At 40.6% G+C, this 19,540-nt stretch overlaps 2 protein-coding genes across 2 annotated transcripts; both read right to left on the bottom strand.

The window, feature by feature from the left end:
* Positions 1-2,144: 2,144 nt before the first annotated feature.
* Positions 2,145-11,938, bottom strand: tmc2a (transmembrane channel-like 2a). The gene is made up of 20 exons (XM_068335417.1): positions 11,914-11,938; positions 11,205-11,243; positions 10,688-11,117; positions 10,440-10,595; positions 9,590-9,680; positions 9,413-9,494; positions 9,197-9,303; positions 8,870-8,968; positions 8,483-8,625; positions 7,858-8,005; positions 7,560-7,748; positions 7,122-7,301; positions 6,881-7,039; positions 6,519-6,647; positions 5,346-5,413; positions 4,530-4,769; positions 4,294-4,419; positions 3,930-4,008; positions 3,312-3,432; positions 2,145-2,561 (listed from the first exon to the last, which is right to left on the bottom strand). The coding sequence occupies exons 1-20, from the start codon at positions 11,936-11,938 to the stop codon at positions 2,353-2,355; spliced, it is 2,820 nt and encodes a 939-aa protein (XP_068191518.1). The 3' UTR covers positions 2,145-2,352.
* A 2,802-nt stretch (positions 11,939-14,740) lies between these two features.
* LOC137608834 (transcription factor 7-like 2) lies at positions 14,741-19,154 on the bottom strand. The gene is made up of 9 exons (XM_068335425.1): positions 19,028-19,154; positions 18,053-18,337; positions 17,811-17,876; positions 17,575-17,642; positions 17,190-17,346; positions 16,849-16,950; positions 15,992-16,605; positions 15,532-15,860; positions 14,741-14,987 (listed from the first exon to the last, which is right to left on the bottom strand). Exons 1-7 carry the CDS (start codon positions 19,109-19,111, stop codon positions 16,600-16,602), a joined length of 768 nt encoding a protein of 255 aa, XP_068191526.1. The 5' UTR covers positions 19,112-19,154; the 3' UTR covers positions 14,741-14,987; positions 15,532-15,860; positions 15,992-16,599.
* Between the last annotated feature and the right edge of the window lie 386 nt (positions 19,155-19,540).

The raw sequence follows: 19,540 nt of genomic DNA, 5'->3' as shown, positions 1-19,540 counted from the left end.
CATAAACCTCCTCTTTGGTCATCCTCTAGGTCTCCTGCCTGGCAGTTCAAAACTCAGCATCCTTCTACCAATATATTCACTATCTCTCCTCTGGACATGTCCAAACCATCTCAGTCTGGTCTCTCTGACTTTATCTCCAAAACCTCTAACATGTGCTGTCCCTCTGATGTACTCATTCCTGATCCTATCCTTCCTGGTCACTCCCAGAGAGAACCTCAGCATCTTCATCTCTGCTACCTCCAGCTCTGTCTCCTGTCTTTTCCTCAGTGACACTGTCTCTAGACCAAACAACATCGCTGGTCTCACCACAGTTTTGTACACCTTTCCTTTCATTTTAGCTGAAACTCTTCTATCACACATCACACCTGACACTTTCCTCCACCCGTTCCATCCTGCCTGTACACGCTTCTTCACCTCTGGAGGGCGGCAGTGGCTCAGCGGTAGACCGGACGTCTTAAAGGACAGACATCACCCAGCCATCGGTGGTTCCCGATTCCTGCTACCACCAAGATACCCTCCGGAGTGTGAGCTGACGTCGGGTGGTGCCAGCTCACCTCCCAGCCACTGCCGAAGCGCCCTTGAGCAAGGCACAGTCCCCCCCACAAGCTGCTCATTTGAGGCACGATCCCTCACGCGACCCTTCACTCTGCTTCCCACTATACTGTTTGCTGTGATTGCATGCCCACAGGCCCCTAGTGTGCTGTGTTTAGGGGCCCGTACACAACAATGTATGTCTATATGCATGTAACTGTAAAGAGTGTAATGCATGGAGTGTAAAGATAATTTCCCCATAGGGATCATTAAAATTGACTTTCTTTTCCACACTCTCCAGTGCTCTGGACTTTTGACCCAAAGTACTTAAAATCCTCCACATTCTTGATCTCTTCTGAAGATGGAGGAAACTTGGGTTCTTGATATGTCACTTTATTTAGACTGGTAGAGTTGGCAGCATACAGGTCATACATCCTATCTAAGATCTGGGGAAATGTTTGAGGTGTGGGTTGGATATAGCTGTGGCATAGTCACCAACATTGCCATCTAGTGGCTACTATACATCACATCACAACATCCCCTTTCCTTTAAATGTAAAAATCACACAATAACAGCACTCCATCCATCCATCTTCAACCGCTTATCCGGGGTCACAGGGGCAACAGTCTCAGCAGGGATGCCCATAATTCCCTCTCCCCAGACACCTCCTCCAGTTCCTCCAGGGGGAGCCCGAGGCGTTCCCAGGCCAGCCAAGAGACATAGTCCCTCCAGCATGTCCTCGATCTTCCTCGGGGTCTTCTCCGGGTAGGACATGCCCGGAACACCTCTCCAGGAGGCATCTGGAACAGATGCCCGAACCTCCTCGCCTTGCCCCGCTCGAGGCGGAGGAGCAGGGGCTCTACTCCGAGCTCCTCCCTGGTGACTGAGCTCCTCACCCTATCTCTATCAGCCAGTCTACGAAGGAAACTCATTTCATCAGCTTGTATCCAGGAGTTGTCCTTTCAGTCATGACCCAAAGCTCATGCCCATAGGTGAGAGTAGGAACGTACTGTAGATTGACTGGTAAATCGAGAGCTTTGTCTTGCGACTCAGCTCCTTCTTCACCACAATAGACCTGTACAGCGACCGCATCACTGCAGAAGCTGCACCGATCCGTCTGTCAATCTCACGTTCCGTCCTTCCCTCACTCATGAACAAGACCCCAAGAGACTTAAACTCCTCCACTTGGGACAAAGACTCTCCACCAACCTGAAGAGTGCACGCCGCCCTCTTCTGGTGGAGAACCATGGCCTCGGATTGAGAGGAGCTGATCCTCGTAACACTCACGTCACACTCAGTTGCAAACCGTCCCAGTGCACCCTGACGGTCCAGTTTCGATGAGGCCAACAGGACAACATCATCCGCAAAAAGCAGAAATGAAATCCTTTGTTCCCTTCTGTTAAATTATCTCTGTGAAATTACACAACGCATTCTATGGATTTTGTTCAACTGTTCTCTTTACAAGAGCCTATGAAACTGAGGAAGTAAAGCAAAAAGACAGTATTTGTCACACAGGATTAGCAAATAAAGACATTCTGTGTCACTTATGTATTACAGTGTCCTCAATTTATTGGAATCCAGATTGTGTGAAATCAATATTAGAAAAACCATGGATCAACAAACTTCAGTCATTCATCTTAAATGAATCAAGACGAAACATTTTTACAGCAATAAATTGTAAAACCCTCATCTAGATTGCAAATTAGAATGTAATTTTCAAAATAATCTCTGTTAAAGTATGAGGGTGTAATGTAGGTCGATGCGTCTGTTCCTCTGGGTTTTGATCCTTTTTAAAGCTATAAGTCTGAAAGGTGAACACTGTTATCTTGGAGGGGGCCCTCTTCCACGGCCTCGACCCGGTCCAGCACCCGGCCCCGGCCCGGGTCCTCTTGCCCTTGGGGCCCGGCTCACTGGTTCTCGAACGTTGGGGTTAGGTGAAGCCAGAGTCACGTCTTTCTGCAGATTGACACCTTTTGCGGCTGAACCCGGCTTCGTCTTTGTTGGCTTTGTCTCCGGTTCTGGTGTCTTTTCTGTTTGGTCAGGAGAAGTTATTAATTGGCAGAATGTTGAATCAAATTCAATTTGCAGCCTGAGATTTCTAAATTCACATTATCAGAATTATTACTATTTAACGTTCACAAATATCAAGACTGAAGACAATTCAGGTCAGCTTGAAAGTTAAATCCATCAATGTAGACTATAGACTACCTGTAAGACTGCCTTGTATAATTTTTTTTAAATTATTGATTGTTTTGAAGAAGAAGATTGTTTTGTCTCCCTGTAGAAGCTAAATGATGTAGGAACCAATGTTTACAGGGTTAGGTTTCTGCCCAAAAACATTAACCGCTGAACGCTGAACTGTGAACTCTGAATGTTTTGCTATTTGATATTAATGATTGGTTAAGTTAATAAAGAAACTTAATGGAAATAAAACAGATTAATTACGCATAAGGTGTCAGGTTGAACTTTTAACGACCAGGAAACGCATCAGTGCATCATTCACATGTTTTATTATGTGTTGTTTTTATGTCCTGTAATTGTTTCTGGTCAGTCTTGGGATATTACTATTTATAGCAGTAATGACATTTAAATGATGACTATAGATTGAAATCTAATAATGACTTACGAATAATTCTAACAGCCTTTTTTGGGGGAAAAAAAGTGTTCGTAGGTTGATGATTACCTGTAGTTATGAAACTCTTCTTTATGGAATAAAAATACTGAACACACGGTTACCATGGCGTTGTAATTAATGTTATACAGTTGAGGAGTTTACTGACCAGGCTCTGGTGGAGGAGACGGAGGGATGAGGGATCGGTTCGGCAGCAGGTCCTCCAGGTCTTTCATGACTTGGTTTGTGCTGTCTGTGTTGTTCCTCCTGTTTTTCTCCTCATCTCGAGCCTGAACACACAGACATAGGGAGAGAGAGAGAGAAACATTAGACATAATCTCTTTTTTATTCTTATTGGAAAAAAATCAAATTAAAAAAGTGCATTATGTGTCAACACATGGTCTTTAAGTGAGTAGTAGTGAATAGTGTCTGCTTGGGTTCGCTATCAGTTCTCCAGCTTCCTCCCTTAGCTAACACATGTTATATATTGCATGCACATTGCAACTTTATTGGCAGTGGATAAATTAGTATTCATCCGCCGCACCGTAAAAGCCATGAAAATCTAGCCTGACATTAAATTGACATGGTGCAAATAAGGTGGGGGGAAGTTACAGATATTTTGTGATGCTTTGAAAATGAACCTGTGCTGTTTAGGAGGTCCCACAGAGTTAAAATGATTTAAAAGTCATAGTTTAAATAAAGTCATTAATATGTGGTTGTTTCTTTAGTCTGCAGTTCTGTAATATAACCCCCTACACAAAAAGAAAAGGCATAATTTTCTACTTACCATCTGCATTTTCTTCTTCAGCTCTATGTTGGAGTTTTGGTAGGCTTTAGACACTGAGTTCAGGTAGTAGATGGCCAGACTGTCAGGGAGAAAAGACAGCAAGTGTAGTTTTACACTCAACGACATGATTGGCTGTGTCGCATGTGAATGAACAACGTCATGCAGTTTGAGATGTAGCTCCTGATAGCATGAAAGAACCGACAGGATGCTCATCAACAAAATGTAACCTCATGAGTATAATGAGACATGAGAATAAAACACGTCAGGAGTAAGTAGCTCAAATGTTTAAATTAGTTTAAACATTGTGAGTGTGCAAATGTATATAATGGTCCCACTAGTGACTGTGGATGTGGGGTACACTCACACCATGAGCAGCACTGCTGGTATGATGAGGCCTGGGTTGGCTGCATAGCTGAAGAGTGTTCCCATGAAGGCAGGCAGGTCCAGGTCAATTGTCTCCATGACAACATCAAACATCTTTTCCTTCCCACTACAAATATCCACATGTATATGTCAGCATGCATTTACACACCTCTTCTCTACATAGACTGACACAACTGGGTTTTTGTTGTGTTGGAGGGGTTTTGTGACTGTTTTTACCTGAAGGGCCCACAGTCGAATGAAGGTGGCAGGGACATGATGGTGTAGACCACAGGTAACAGACTGAGGAAGAGGATGAGAAGCAACAGACCCATGTAGAAGTTGTTGGATTTGGAGGCCTTGAAGACGCGCTCGTGGGGCACGTTGGTGGCCATGACGGCCCAACACTGGTAGTACATGGAGCTGAGGAGGCGCAGCACGTTGATGCCCACAAGCCCAGGAGCGTAGAACGCACCCATCCTGAAATTCACCAAAACACAACCTCATGTGAAACATTTTCAGCACAAACATGTGTCTATTGCTTTAATAGTGAATACTTTAATACTGGCTTTAATATATCGGCAGTATATAATCATTTGGAATTCCCCATGAGTTGATCAGGGATGGTCTAAAGCAATGGGAGATATATTTTCCATTGCATTCGCACATTTGTAACATTAAATAACAAATTACAGCAAAGACTTATAATATTATATATTATTTATATGTCTTGACTGAATAAAAATGGAATGAAAATGATAATAAAACTGTCCATAGTGACACGGTAAGGTGATACACATGATGTAGCTTATTGTGATGTTACATAACACCATTTAATCTACTACAGCATGTAACATATTAATGATACTCATTTACAGTGATGCTGATAATCACCAAAGTCTGGCTCCAGTGTAACCTGAACCCCAGGCTGTATTGTTGATATTGATATCTTCTATACACTCAGCGATACTGGATATGCATGCAGCAACACACACTCATGCATGTAAATTCACACAACTCAGCATGTGTAACGAACGCATAAAATAAAGTTTGTACCATATCATCCCTTGATTGAAGACCAATCCCAGTACGTTTCCACTGATGTCAAACTCTCCATAAGAAGGCTAAGGGCGACCACAGAGAGTGATTACTGTCTGAAAGCTTGATAGCGTTTCAACCACAGTTTGGTGTACAGAGAAGTAGATCTCAGGTGAGCTGCTGGGGTTCACGTGTGACATGACTAGTAATGACAGGTCATTAACTTTAAACAGCTATCAGCACATAGAGATGCTCTGAAGGAATAAAATACGACACAAATCTCTCCAGTTCAGGTGGAAATTGTTTTGAAGATCATCAAACATGAGTCTACAGCAGACCTGGGCAAACTGCAGCCAGGGGGCCGCATCCGACCTTTTGTAAGTCTCTGTCTGGCCCGCATGAGGCCAATCATAAATTACATAAATTAAACATCACAATTTCACACAGCCTAATATAAATATTTATAGAGCGTTTTGTAGTGTTGATTGTCAGTACCAGCTATTCAAAATATTAATTTAGTGCATTTTACAAAGGAAAAAAGTTGAGCAGAATTATGTCCATGTTATCGTTGGTGTGGCCCTTTCTCATGTGGCCCCTTGTAAAAATTAATTGCCCACCCCTGGTTTACAGCCGTAATCCTGCCTCCTTATATAAACAACAGCGTTTCAGCATGGCATTGTGATCACACTGGACATGCAAAACACGTAAAAAGTGAGTAGATAAAATATTTATCATGCACAACATCTGGGTTTAGAGTGTAAGCATGTCAACGCACGTAAAGATTCCTTTTACTTTAATAAAGGTGTTTCTAACATCTTATTAACTGCTGCCTGTGCTGATAGGTCATGTCAGGTCTGTTCCTTTACAGCTTCGTGAGCTGATTTCTCCATGACGTCTCAACATCTTAACGCAGAGTGAAAACAGATGTTGCTCATAAACGGTAGAAGTTATGTGTTTCTGTGCTGCTGAGGAGCATTGACGAATTAGAACCATAATGACTAACAGACCAGCGGCGCCCACCTCACATTTCATGGAGGCATTTGAGAGACTTGTCCTCTCCTAGATCAGGACTAGTGTGCTTTGGCTGAGGCTTGTGGGATACCTCTATCACTCCCAGTCATGAAAGTGGGATTGTAAATAAGGTATTCAAATGACATTTGAGTGAAAACGTGCTTCAGCTGGCAGACTTACAAATCCGGCCTCCAGATCCCAGCACCAGCAGTAGTTGAGGAAGCGAACTATCACAGCTCTGGCGAAGTCACCGATCAGGATCGTCAAGTAGGTCACTTGGATGTCTGACACGGTCAACTTCACAAACTCCTACAACAAGGTCGGGAAAATGATGCAGTGAAGTAAAGGTTCGCGCCCCAGTTTGTCTAACAGCATGGTACCTCATTCTTACACAGCGTTTAGAGGAACCACAATGACAGAATTTACAGTGAGATTTATCTCGAAAAGGAAGGTCAACAATTACCTAAATGATGCCAAATAATTCTCCGTAGCTAAAATGTGTTTTTGTGTTATAGAATAACATCAGCTTGTATTTTTATTACTATGCCAACAGCAGTCTCCCAACACGGTCCTCTGATGACATCAGCAGGGTTCATGGGGGGTGGGGTAGCCTCGGTGTCATTTAGCAGACTTGTGTAGTTGGCATAGTACTCCTTCATAGCCCAGATGGAGGCGTTCTTAATGGACTGCTCCTCTTTCAGCTGCGAGGCAGAAGGGAGTCAATCCAGACTCTATGTGGGCACACCCGGATTAGATTAGATTAGCTGAATGCAGTAACCCTACCTTGGTGTTGACCTCGTCAAACAGGGCAAACAGAAAGGTGTAGAGGTTTCCCAGAAAGAGGGCGAAGATGCGTCCGAGCTGCCACTTGAGGGCGATTCGAGGATGGTAGTCCTCCAGCTCGGCGATGGTCTCGAACAGAGGAGGACACACCAGACCCAGCAGAGACATGATGAGCTCCAGCTGTCCAAACCACAGAAAAAACACCCATAACATATCCAGATCAAGTATTTAAGAACTCATGACCAGCAATCTGGTCATGAGGTTTTTTTTACATTCATAAAACAAACCCCAAAAGAAACAAATAGGAAATTCCCATTAGATGGGGATCTATGGAGAAAATCATCTTTATCATCACTGTATACATTTTTTAAATGTACTTTATTTCTCATTAAGCATTACTGTTCACAGGGACCACGTGAACTGTCTCACCACCATTACCTCGTTCTTCTCGTACCAGCTGAGGTCGTCGCGGTTTGCGAACTCCTGAGACCTCTTTACCACGAAGTAGATGAGGTATCCGCTGCCTCCGAGGCTACACAAGATCAGGAAGTTAGCCAGAACTCTGAGGAACCTCCGTAGGTGGATGTTCTCATCTTTCTGGTTCTCCTGCTCATCAACGATGGACTCCTGTTTTTACAAATCAGGAACAGTTGATTGACTTTATCACCAGTGTACAAATAGAACTGGAGACTTAAAGATCTAGCACACGTTTACTGCAAAATTGTTGTATTATTACCTTGAAGCTGGTGGTGATAGATGCGTATTTGTTGTCAGCAGTCTCTGCATTGCCTATGAGGTAATCCCAGCTGGTGAACATCTTCCAGGCAAAGGTGAACTCACCTTCATCTCCGTCTCCACCACCGACGTCTGCGTTCTTGGCCATTCTGAAAAAGCAAAAAAACAAAACAAAAAACAAACGACCTTCTCTATGGGGACATCTGAACAGCTTCAAAATGAACATTGATATTTGCATTGCTACCTGGTAAATTCACATATTTACAATTGTTTTATCTTCACGTCTAGTGCTTGTTTTTTTTTTTTTTTTTTTATATGTTAAATACTTTGCCAAAGCAAAAGCATTTGGAGCATCTCTAGTTAGGAAAAGCAGGAGGAGGAAAGGCTAGAATATACTCTATCTTCCTACATCGATGCTCCAGCAGCTTCTAAACCCTGGTGATCTACCAACCATCTATTGTGGGGTAACTGACTGTATCTCATAAAATCCCACTTTAAAAAAAAACCAGACACCCTTTAAATCAAGTGCTTTCTATTAATTTAAGACTTAGACTCTTAATAACCTTTGAATGAAAAGCAGCCACACCGGATTAAACCCCCGAGCAGAGAAACAGCTGCAGACTCACGTGCGAATCACAACCATCAGGCTGTATCCGAAGGTGCCGATCCCAACCATGAGGTAGGACAGGGGCAGCCTGAACTTCAGCAAGCCGATGGTCCTCTGGTCATTGTAATATCCATAGAATAGGACTGAATATTTGCAGTAGCCCTAAGGAAACGAGAGGTAAATGTCCTCATTTATGTTCTTCTTTTTCTTATTCAATAGCAAACAATCTGTGCGGTGCAAGGATTTTCCTGAAAAAAAGAGTTTAAACTTTTAACTTCTTGTTAAAAAGAAGACAAGACTGTGCAGTGGCTATTGACAGCACAAAAAACAATTGCCATGTGAAAGGAAGGTGACAGGTATTTGAATTATCTTGCGTGTTACAAACAGGTGGTAATATCAGACTGACATTGAAGTCCATGAGGACAGAATAATCTTGAGCTGTGGCCTGCTCAGCTCTGGGCACGGTCTTCCTGGGAATGGATCCGTAGGGAAGGCCCATCAGCACCTATCAACCGAAACAAATACATGGATCACTTGATAAAATAAAAGTTGCATGAAAAAAATTCACATTTTTGACCCAGAACTCTGCAATGACATTATTAATTTTTTTTCTTACAGTATTTTTTTTTATGGAATTGTTTTTTATACTAATGAAATATTTAGAAACTTTTTTTGACCAGAACTTTTAAATAGTATTTTGTTACAGTCTAGAAATCAATTGAAATCTTCTCACCTCTGGGATGACCACCAGTCCAAAAGTGAAACCAAAAAGGACCAGATTCATGCCGTACATCCAGCGCAGGAAGATAAAATAAGATGCCACCGAAGACCCGAAGTGGCCTGAGGACATTGAGGAGATATTTAAATGTGGCATCTGTCCACTTCCTGTTCTGTTTTTCCAGGCAAGAGCACTGCTGCAAATAAATAAATTAATTAAAAAAAGACTTACTCTCCACCTCTTTTATCTTCCTCTCCCAGGGGATGCAGGCAGTTCTGAAGTTCTCAAAATCCCTCTGGAACTTGATCCATTTCTGGCAGCAAATTAAAAAAAAAGAGATTATATGAGGAATATACACTCAAACACAATGAAAAAGAGAGGATAAAATGAGTAAGTTTTATGCCTGACCTTTGTCATCATCACTTTGTAGGCGTACCATTTTCTACCTTTTCCTTTTCCCAAAGCTCCTTCAAACTTGTCCACAAATTCTTGAGCCTCCCTGGGAACAAAAGAAAGAAGCAGAATTCACTATCTACTAAAGTCCACTGGATTTATGTTCCTCCACGCTCATTCATGTCTTGGGTCGTAATTTAAGGACATGAAACATCAAACAGCAACAGCGATTTTTTTTTATTTTTTTTTAGATTTAAGATAAACAAGTATGTACTCGTCAGATTCAACAATTTAGACATACTTGATGACGGAAAAGATTTATATAAAATTTGGAGGGAGGATATGTGTTTGCCAGATTACACTTCCACTGGATTAAGGTGGGCCTCTGGATAAAGGGTTGAATCCTATTTTTGAGTCCTATTTTTCTTTAACATTGAAGACAGAGATTCTTTCCCCACCTATTTCTCAGGGAATACTGCGTAGATATCCTTGAAAAACAAAATGTAAGGGGTTTATCTGTTCAATTTGGTGCAGGTCAAAATAATCCAGACCCACCAGATTTAAACAGTTGGCTGTTCCATCCAACCATCTGAAGATTTAGTTGTAGGACGATGAATGTGATTTCTGATTGGACAAGTTTAAAATAAAGGAGACTAGTGGACCGGCAGACATACTGTATTCATGATACTCAAATGTATTATAGTTTCTTCTTTCTTTTTAGATTCCACATAATATCACATATAAAACATTCCATGGAATGAAGAGGGAAAAAACTTGCAAATAATTTATGTCAAGTATTGGAATGGGTCTGTGTTGTGAGGCGGTGGAGAAGAGGCTGGATCCTGGGACAGGTGTAGGACACAACCTTAAGTGTGTGAGCCTCTTCTTCATCCTCCATGGCTTGTTCCTGATGTTAGTGATCAGCTTCTTCTTCTCCTCCACCTCCTCCATGAGCTTGGCCATCTCGCCTTCTGACATGGACTCCTCCTCTTCATCGGAGTCAGAGTTGGAATCAGAAGAACTGGGGGGGGGGGGGAGAGACAGATGAGAGTTTGTGGAGGGGACATCTTTGTAGACTGGAAATAAAAATCAGTTGTGTTTGCTCTGACCCACCTGTCATCCTTCTTCTTCTTCTTTTTCTTCTCCTTCTCATTGTCCTTATCTTTTCCTTTGTCCTTTCCTTTAGCACCCCCCTTCTTGCCCTTAGTATCTTGTGTATCCTCCTTCCCTCCTTTCCTTCCTCCTCCCTTCTTCCCTTTATTTCCTTTCTTGTCGTCGCTGTCCTCCTCATCACTATCCTGGGCTTTGCCTCCTTTCTTCTTATTGGCTGCTCCTCGTTTCCTCTTGGGAGCCTCATCCTCGCTCTCATCCTCAGCACTACTTCCACGCTTTTTGGACTTCTTGTTTCCTCCCTTGCGTTTCCTGGGAGCTTCATCTTCCTCCTCGTCTTCATCCTCGCTGGCTGCTTTTCTGCCCCGGCCTCTTCCTTTTGCACCTCTTCCACCTGCCTGCCTCCTGTTTCCCCGCCTCTGCTTGAAATCATCTAGATTAGAACCAAATATTAAAGTACATTAGACTGAAGAATAATTATGTTTCTGAAACAATCCAATTGAATGTTTTATTCACTCACCGTCACTGTCATTCAAATCTGCATCGATCTCAATCCCAACTGAAGAAAAACACAGAAAAAAAGCATTCAAATAGTCAACACAACATGTGAACATCAGTCAGACCGGCAACAATCCTGTTCTACCGCAATCACTCATCAGACTTTATGCCAATTTCCACCTTAAAGTATAATATAATTTTACAGTCCGATTTAAATTTTGTACAGATGAGTGACGTCTGTGTTTGTGAGCATGAGCAGACTGGAGGAAGTTGCAGAGGTCATGTCATTTGGGTTAATGTGCACAGCAAGGGCAATGAAATGTGAGACAAACCAAGAAAAGCTGGTTTCACCAACACTTGAGCTCCAATGTGGTTAGTTTGAAGTGTGAAACCAGCCTCCTTGATTTTTTTGTTGTTATAATTTTACAAAAATGTGAACTAAGTAAGCAATCAGTAAGTATTCAGTAAGCCCTATGAGCCTAGAATTAACATTCGTATTTAACACAAACTAATACAAATTTGAAAAGACATGAAACATTTCATTTTCTTTGCACTGTGTGGAAGATGACAAGAGGATTTATCCCAACGCTAGCGGTCTGTAAAACGTAACGTTAACAACCCATAGATGAAGATTTCACATCACGTCAAAGTAACTCAATAGATATCAGACGAAGTGAACAGTTTGCTCTGATGTCAGATTTCCTGTGGTCTTTCTCCGCATCTCTGCAAACCTCTGAGCAGGGAACGGATGCACATTGTGTTTATGTGCATTTATGTTCAACAACATGTAGACTTTGGATCAGGCTGAGAGTTAATGCCAGCGATGAAGACTGTGAGCTCTCTGTAAGGAAACTCTGTCCCAACCTGCCTGTTATTTCATATTTTATTAATTACTGACACGCTGTAAAAAATGCTCCACTTTAACCCTATATATATTTTATCAGTTCATCACCAGGCATGAATCATTACTGTAAGAAGACGGGTTCGTTTCTCCTTTTTGGATCATGTGGTATAATAATATACTAATAGTAATACTAGTAATGTTTATAATCACCTGAGATGTCTTTGTCAGAGCTGTGTGATACCAGAGAGGAGAAACATGTACATCAGGAGAATTAAAGCGCCGCAAACTGAAGTTCAGGCGTTCCAGGTTGATAAACGTACCCTAACCCCCTGACAGTAGCACAACCAGTGATGATAAACTTCATATAATTCCCTTTATTAAGTTCATGCTTGTGGAAAAGACTCGCACAAGTCTGGAGTTTGCATCTTTTGTCATCAGGGCAAACATAATGCTGTCAGTACATACTGAGTGTAGAGAAAGGTAACTTGTGTTAAGGGACAAGGAAAACAAATTATTGTGATAAATTTGATATGAAATGAACCACACTAATATCATCTACTGTATTATTATAAACAACACAACTTATAATGTACAGAACTCAACTCACTTTCTTCCATAGAAGCTGTTTCACGTTTTCTCGGCATGATGTATATCAATGACAGAATATCCCTCCGTCCTGTGCGTCGGCCCAGTCTACCTCACCAGCAGGATGGCTGATGTTGTCGTCACTATGACGACTGTTGTATGTCACCCCCTTTCAATGACGGATAACTGCAATATCTTTTGAAAACCAAAGCCGACCCAGTGATGTCTCTAAAACAGCAGCGGTGGAGTCCTACCAGGTCTGCACTGATGGAGCTGGAGTGGTGTGTCCTGCTGTGGTTTCTCTAAATGGCCAAAGGACCACATTGTCTTAAGTTCCTGCACACACTCTCACTCCTTCTGTTATCTGAGACAAACACACACATATAAGCACACACACACACACACACACACACACACACACACACAGGGTGAGAGAAGAAGACCAGACGCCCTAAACATTTAATGACGGTTTGGGTTTCTCTCACTTGGCCAAGAGTAAATACCCAGAAATGACCTTGAAGCTGCAGCATCTTATCATTTTGCTGTCTTGTATCCCAGAGCAGCAGCTTCGGAGTCAGGCTACCTGCAGCAGATGCCGACAGCATCTACACGTTTACGGAGCGCTGGACGCCTGATGAGGCCTCATAGATGCACAGACACATCGCAGCCTCATTCAATAATGCAACAGAGCTCATTTTTCACCTCCAAAGTGATTCCATTACATGGTTGTCGGTTCCCACATGACACCTGTTTATCACACCCTGTTAGAAGACTTCCCCTCTCCAGCTGGAAACACACACAGGATGTTTAAATGTGTAACATGCTGTCCAATATGAAAGAATACTCTATATGCTCCATATTATATACTGTATATACTCTACATTATATACTTGTTACCTTATCTACTAGCTAATATTTTAAATATATTTCACAGTATAATATAAAGTACATTATAAAGTATAATTGTATTATACTGGATTTTGATCACAAGTATTCCGTTTTTAAGTTACGCCCTATTACTGAAATTTTACTGATCGTTTTTTGTCAAAAACAAAATTGATCAGTAAAACACACACACACACACACACACACAGTATATATATATATAGTGTATATATATACAGTGTATATATATATATATATATACAGTGTATATATACAGTGTGTATATATATATATATATATATATATATATATATATATATATATATATATATATACACACATACAGTATATATAAACTTTAAAAAATTAAAGTTAAGTTTCATATATTAAATTTGTGTCGAGAGAAGAGTCAATAATTCTGATGGCACAGTGGCTGCTGCGACCGTATCCTTTATATCATCATATTTGAACATTTGGACATAAATTAGAACTTTGCATCAGAAATAGTTAACATCGATCTTCTGCTCAACACATCAGTCATTTTAGGTCAAAGAATTCACGTAAACCTAAATGAATTTGCTCAAAGATGCATTTATTCTTTGGTTACTGTGAAATATTAGAGCCTAAACACAACACATTTTCTCATTTTAAACACAATCAAACATTACAAAACCTTAAAATCCCGCTTCATCACTGACTATTTCCATTGTAAAGTACAACTAAAAACCTGCTCACACCATTCGATTGTCACACAGCGCCACCATGTGGAAGATCTGTGGTCTAGCAGAGATGTACTCCAAATATAAAGACAGTTTCCACTGTTTAAATCCATACACAGAACATTTTATTTTAAACATTTTAATGTTGAACTAAATTTACTCGTGTGTCTTTCTGTAATTTGATTTGAGTTCATAAAGCTGGGTAAGAACACCCAGCTCTACTAATTCTACAGCTACAGACAAATTTCCAGCAACCAGTTCATCTATCTTCCTATTTGTCAGCCTGTCTGTCTCTCCATCTGTCTGTCTATCCCCCCCCCCTTTTTTTTAACAATATATATGCAGCATAAATGAAAGATCTTATCACATTCAAAATTTAAATTCATATTTACTAATTATTTACAATATACTTGCAAGATTTTCAAAATATATTTACATTTGATTTATTTACATCCCTTGAAATGAAACACAAGTTCTATCAAAGTACTAGCCTGGAAGCAATTAATTTTATAAAGTCCTGTTATTTTATTTTATAAAACATATTTATATTTATAATATAAAGACATGATAACAGTCATTGAATCTGTATTTACAACATACTTACAATCTGCTAACTATTTCTTACATGCTAACAGTTATATAATTTGTACAACATAATTACGATCTACTCAATGCCTGTGTTAACACACTTAAAATCCATTAATTATAGATATTAATATGCTTAAACTCTAAATATAAAATCTCCATCAGTTGCTCCAGGTTTCTGTCACACCTGTAAAGAAACAAAAACATGAAAATACATTTAAAGTTAAGTGTCCTAATGTTCTTTCCACAAGCTGGAATGTAAGCAAATGTTAAAATCATTGCATTGCATTGAGTGTTAAAATTACACTTTATAAGTCTGTATGACTTCTCAAATGTTAGATATAACATTAACATCTATGAAACCCATGACATACTCCTCCTGCTCAGCTGAGGATAGCGCCATTCACGATAAAAACACAGCCACACGCACCAACACACAGGAGGAAGTATAGTCAGGAGAAAACTAGACATGAGTAAAGGCTATCCTTCTTACTTCTGTGAACATTGAAAACCATAAAAGATATCTTGGTAGATAAATAACAACAGCAATCAAACAACAGCCACTAGAATTTACAATTATCACACATTTGTGTGTTTATTATGTCACCAGCTGACCAGTAAAGCTCAGTGGGAACAACAACAACAACAACATCTGGACTCCAGTTTGTTTCCTTGACCAACATGGTGACATTCTGTTGATGACTATTCCTAACATTCACTTCATGTCATACCTGCTCCTGGCTCCGGTGTGGAAGAAGAATAGGTGATGGAGGAGGGAGTGTAGGTGGTGGATGGGAAGACACAGGAGATGTAGGAGGGGGATGAGGAGGAGAGAAGGAAGAGGAGGAGGAAAAGAAGGAGGAAGAAGAGAAGAAGGGTGGAAGTGGAGAAAAATGAGAAAAGGCAAGAGAAGAAGGAAGAGTAGGATTAGGAGTAGGACTATGAGTACGGACAATTAGGGGATGTAGGTGTTCCTCAGATGGTCCCCAACATCCACCTCCACCTCACAGTCACTGATGATCTCCTTCAGAAGACGGCCCAAGTCGATGGAGTCACACACCTGATTGGAAGAAGATTTTATGTGATTACAGAATTCCAAACACTACTGGTAATAATAATAATAATAAATTAGTAATAGCAACAATAAAAGTAATATTAGTAGTAGTAGTAATAAGCTAAAATTACTAAAACCTTTATGGGAGTTTTTGTGGGGCCTGTGGGCCTCCATGAAATACCCCTCCTGCTCAGCCGAGGACAGCGCCATCCATTGTAAACACACAACTACACACACTGTCAACACACACACAGACACACAACTACACACCTGCACACTGCCTGCTGGACATTAACACAAAACCATTACGGGTGATTTTAAAATGCTGTCAAATAAAAGCCATCACTGATCACAACAGAAACACGAGTCGTCTGGAGAGACCCTGTTTGTTTGCGTGGAATCCTCAGTAACGCTGGACAATGTGATATCAGCCAATAGAAACCTCTCCATCTGAGTAAGATTTACAATTTAAGTTTTATTATTAGCATTAACGTTAGCATTATTAGTCCTGTACAACATACTTACCATCCATGAGTTTTAACATGGTAACATTCATTTACTTTATAAGTGCAACATACTTACCATTTACTATGTCTGACATGCTAACAGTCATATAATTCGTATGTACAACATACTTACCATCTGTTTAAAACCTGTGTTAACACATTTAAAATCCATTAATTTTAGATATCTATATACTTAAACTCTATTATATAAAATCTCCATCAGGAACTCCAGGTTTCTGTCACACCTGCAAACAAACAAAACATTGATGAGATTACATTTAAAGTTAATTGTCCTAATGTTCTCTCCACAACCTGGAATGTAAGCGAATGTTAAAATTGATACGAAGTGTTAAAAACGACACTTTATGAAATCTGTATGATTTCTCAAATGTTAGGAACGCTGAGATGTTAGAACACAGAAGACATTTTTCAGTGATCGGTTCTGGTGTTAGTGATGGAAATGTGTTAGATCACAAACAGATACTTACGCTGTTGGGGGTCCAGTTGGCGTACTGCTGCTCATGGAGCCTTCTCAGTCTGTGGGCCTCCATGAAATACCCCTCCTGCTCAGCCGAGGACAGCGCCATCCACTGTAAACACACAACCACACAGTGTCAGCACACACACCAACACACAAGTACACACCTACACACTACCTGCTGCACATTAACATATTAGAAGATGCATAAATACACACACAGATCCTGATGACTCGCTACAACATCCTGCACTGTTTTTTTGTGATGAAATGCTGTAACTCATCAGTTTAAATATCTTTTCTGTACCTGTGACACTAAATCTAATCACTCGTGTGGACAAACGGACTGACCATCTCTCCGAGGACTGTGGTGATCCTCCTGCTGTCAATGGTGTTCAGCTGGGCTTTGACACTGGCTCGCTGCTCTTTGCTGAACAGCATGAAAGCATTTGGTGGTTTCTTAACGTAAGGCTTGCTGTCTTGATGTCGGTTCTTGGCCTTTTTTCTTCTTCAAAAAAACAGAAAAACACAGAGAAGGTGAACACTTGCATACATGAATACATTTAGAAGGAGAAAGTAACAAACCATCCTTGCCTGTTAACTGAACATTGAAAGCCATAAAAGCTGTTAACTATATGAAAGTATTCTTTGTGACATCTTGGCAGAGAAAGTGTGTGTGGATGTAGACAGAGAAACTGTGTTCACTGGTGTTTGTATTTATGAGTGTGTTACTCACAGTGAACCAACAGGAGGAACTTTTGGTGTTACTGGTGGAGGGAGTGTCATCAGTGGAACAGCGTTGTACTGGAGATACAAAAACACAGAACAGCAGATCAGACAAACAGTCAATTATCAAGAAAATTAACAAAACGTTATCTTGACATTGTCAGTGACAATCAATCAATGAAATGGATTTCTCTAAAACTATACGAGTGCAGCTGCTTTACAATGTGTGTTTTAACACGGTCTTACTGGGTGAAGAGGAGCAGGAGGGTAGAGGAAAGATGCTGCATTCAGGGGCCCCTGGTACAGCACATACTGTGGAGAGAAGGGGAGGGGTGTTAGCCAGTCATGACACACAATTAAAAATTAAATTCAAAGACATAAAATCATGTTAAATCTTCAGTTTTTACCATAAACCAATGAAGACATTTTCAATCACACATTTGTGTATTTATTATGTCACCATTCCTAACATTCACTTCATGTCATACCTGCTCCTGGCTCAGGTGTGGAGGAAGAACAGGTGATGGAGGAGGGAGTGTAGGAGGTGAGGGAGGAGGTGGAAGGGAAGACATGGGACGTGTAGGAGGAGAAGGAGAAGAAGGAGGAGAAAGAAGAGAAGAAGGAAGACAAGAAAGAAGAGTAGGAGTAGGAGTAGGAGTAGGGACAGTTGGCGGGATGTAAGTGTTCCTCAGATGGTCTCCAACATCCACCTCCACCTCACAGTCACCGATGATCTCCTTCAGAAGACGGCCCAAGTCGATGGAATCACACACCTGATTGGAAGAGGATTTTATGTGATTACAGAATTCTGAATACTGCTGTTAATAATAATAATAATAATAATAATAATAATAATAATAATAATAATAATAATAATAATAATAATAATAATAATAATAATAATAATAATAATAATAATGATAATAATGATAATAATGATAATAATAATATAATGATAATAATAATAACAACAATAATAATTGTAGTAGTAGGAATAATAATACTAGACGACTAGTACGACTAGAGAGAAACAGGAAATCCCAATCTCACACTGCAATGTCACTATTATCAGAAATAAACACCAGCCCACATTTTACTTCATTAACTTTATGCGACAGCTACAACTACTAAAACCTTTACGGGTGACTTTAAAAGCTGTCCAATAAAACCCGTCACTGATCACAACAGAAACAACAGTCGTCTAGACAGTCGTCTAGACTGCTTGTGTTTGTGTGGGATCCTCAGTAATGTTGGACAATGTGATATCAGCCAATAGAAACCTCTCCATCTGAATAAGATTTAAGTTTCCTTTATTAGTCCTATAATGCTAACGGTCATTTAGTTTATCTTGACAACATATTTACCATCTACTAACTACTTATGACGCGCTAACAGTCATCAATAGCTGTCATATTACACACTACACACAAACACACATTCCTAACATTCACTTCATGTCATACCTGCTCCTGGCTCAGGTGTGGAGGAAGAACAGGTGATGGAGGAGGAAGTGTAGGAGGTGGGGGAGGAGGTGGAAGGGAAGACATGGGGGGGGAAGGAAAAGGATTAGAAGGAGGAACGAGACTAGGAGAAGAAGGAGGAGAAGGAGGAGGAAGAAGAGACGAAGAGGGAGGAGGAGAAGGAGGAGGAAGAAGAAGAGAAGAACAAGGAAGAGGAGGAGAACAAGGAGGAGAAGGAGGAGGAAGAAGAGAAGAACGAGGAGGAGAAGAAGGAAAAGGAGAAGAAGGAGAACAAAAAAGACGAGGAGATGGAGGAGTAGGAGTAGGGACAGCTAGAGGGATGGAGGTGTTCCTCAGCTGGTCTCCAACATCCACCTCCACCTCACAATCATTGATGATCTCCTCCAAGAGACAGTTCAGATCGATGGAGTCACACACCTGATTGGAAGAGGATTTAATGGGATTACATAATTCTGAATATTGCTGGTAATAATTATAATACTAATCAATGAATCA

This window comes from Antennarius striatus, chromosome 15 (genome assembly GCF_040054535.1).
Source record: "Antennarius striatus isolate MH-2024 chromosome 15, ASM4005453v1, whole genome shotgun sequence".
Lineage (NCBI taxonomy): Eukaryota > Metazoa > Chordata > Actinopteri > Lophiiformes > Antennariidae > Antennarius > Antennarius striatus.
The sequence above is the reverse complement of the archived record's forward strand: the minus strand, read 5'-3'. Positions and strand labels throughout refer to the sequence as shown.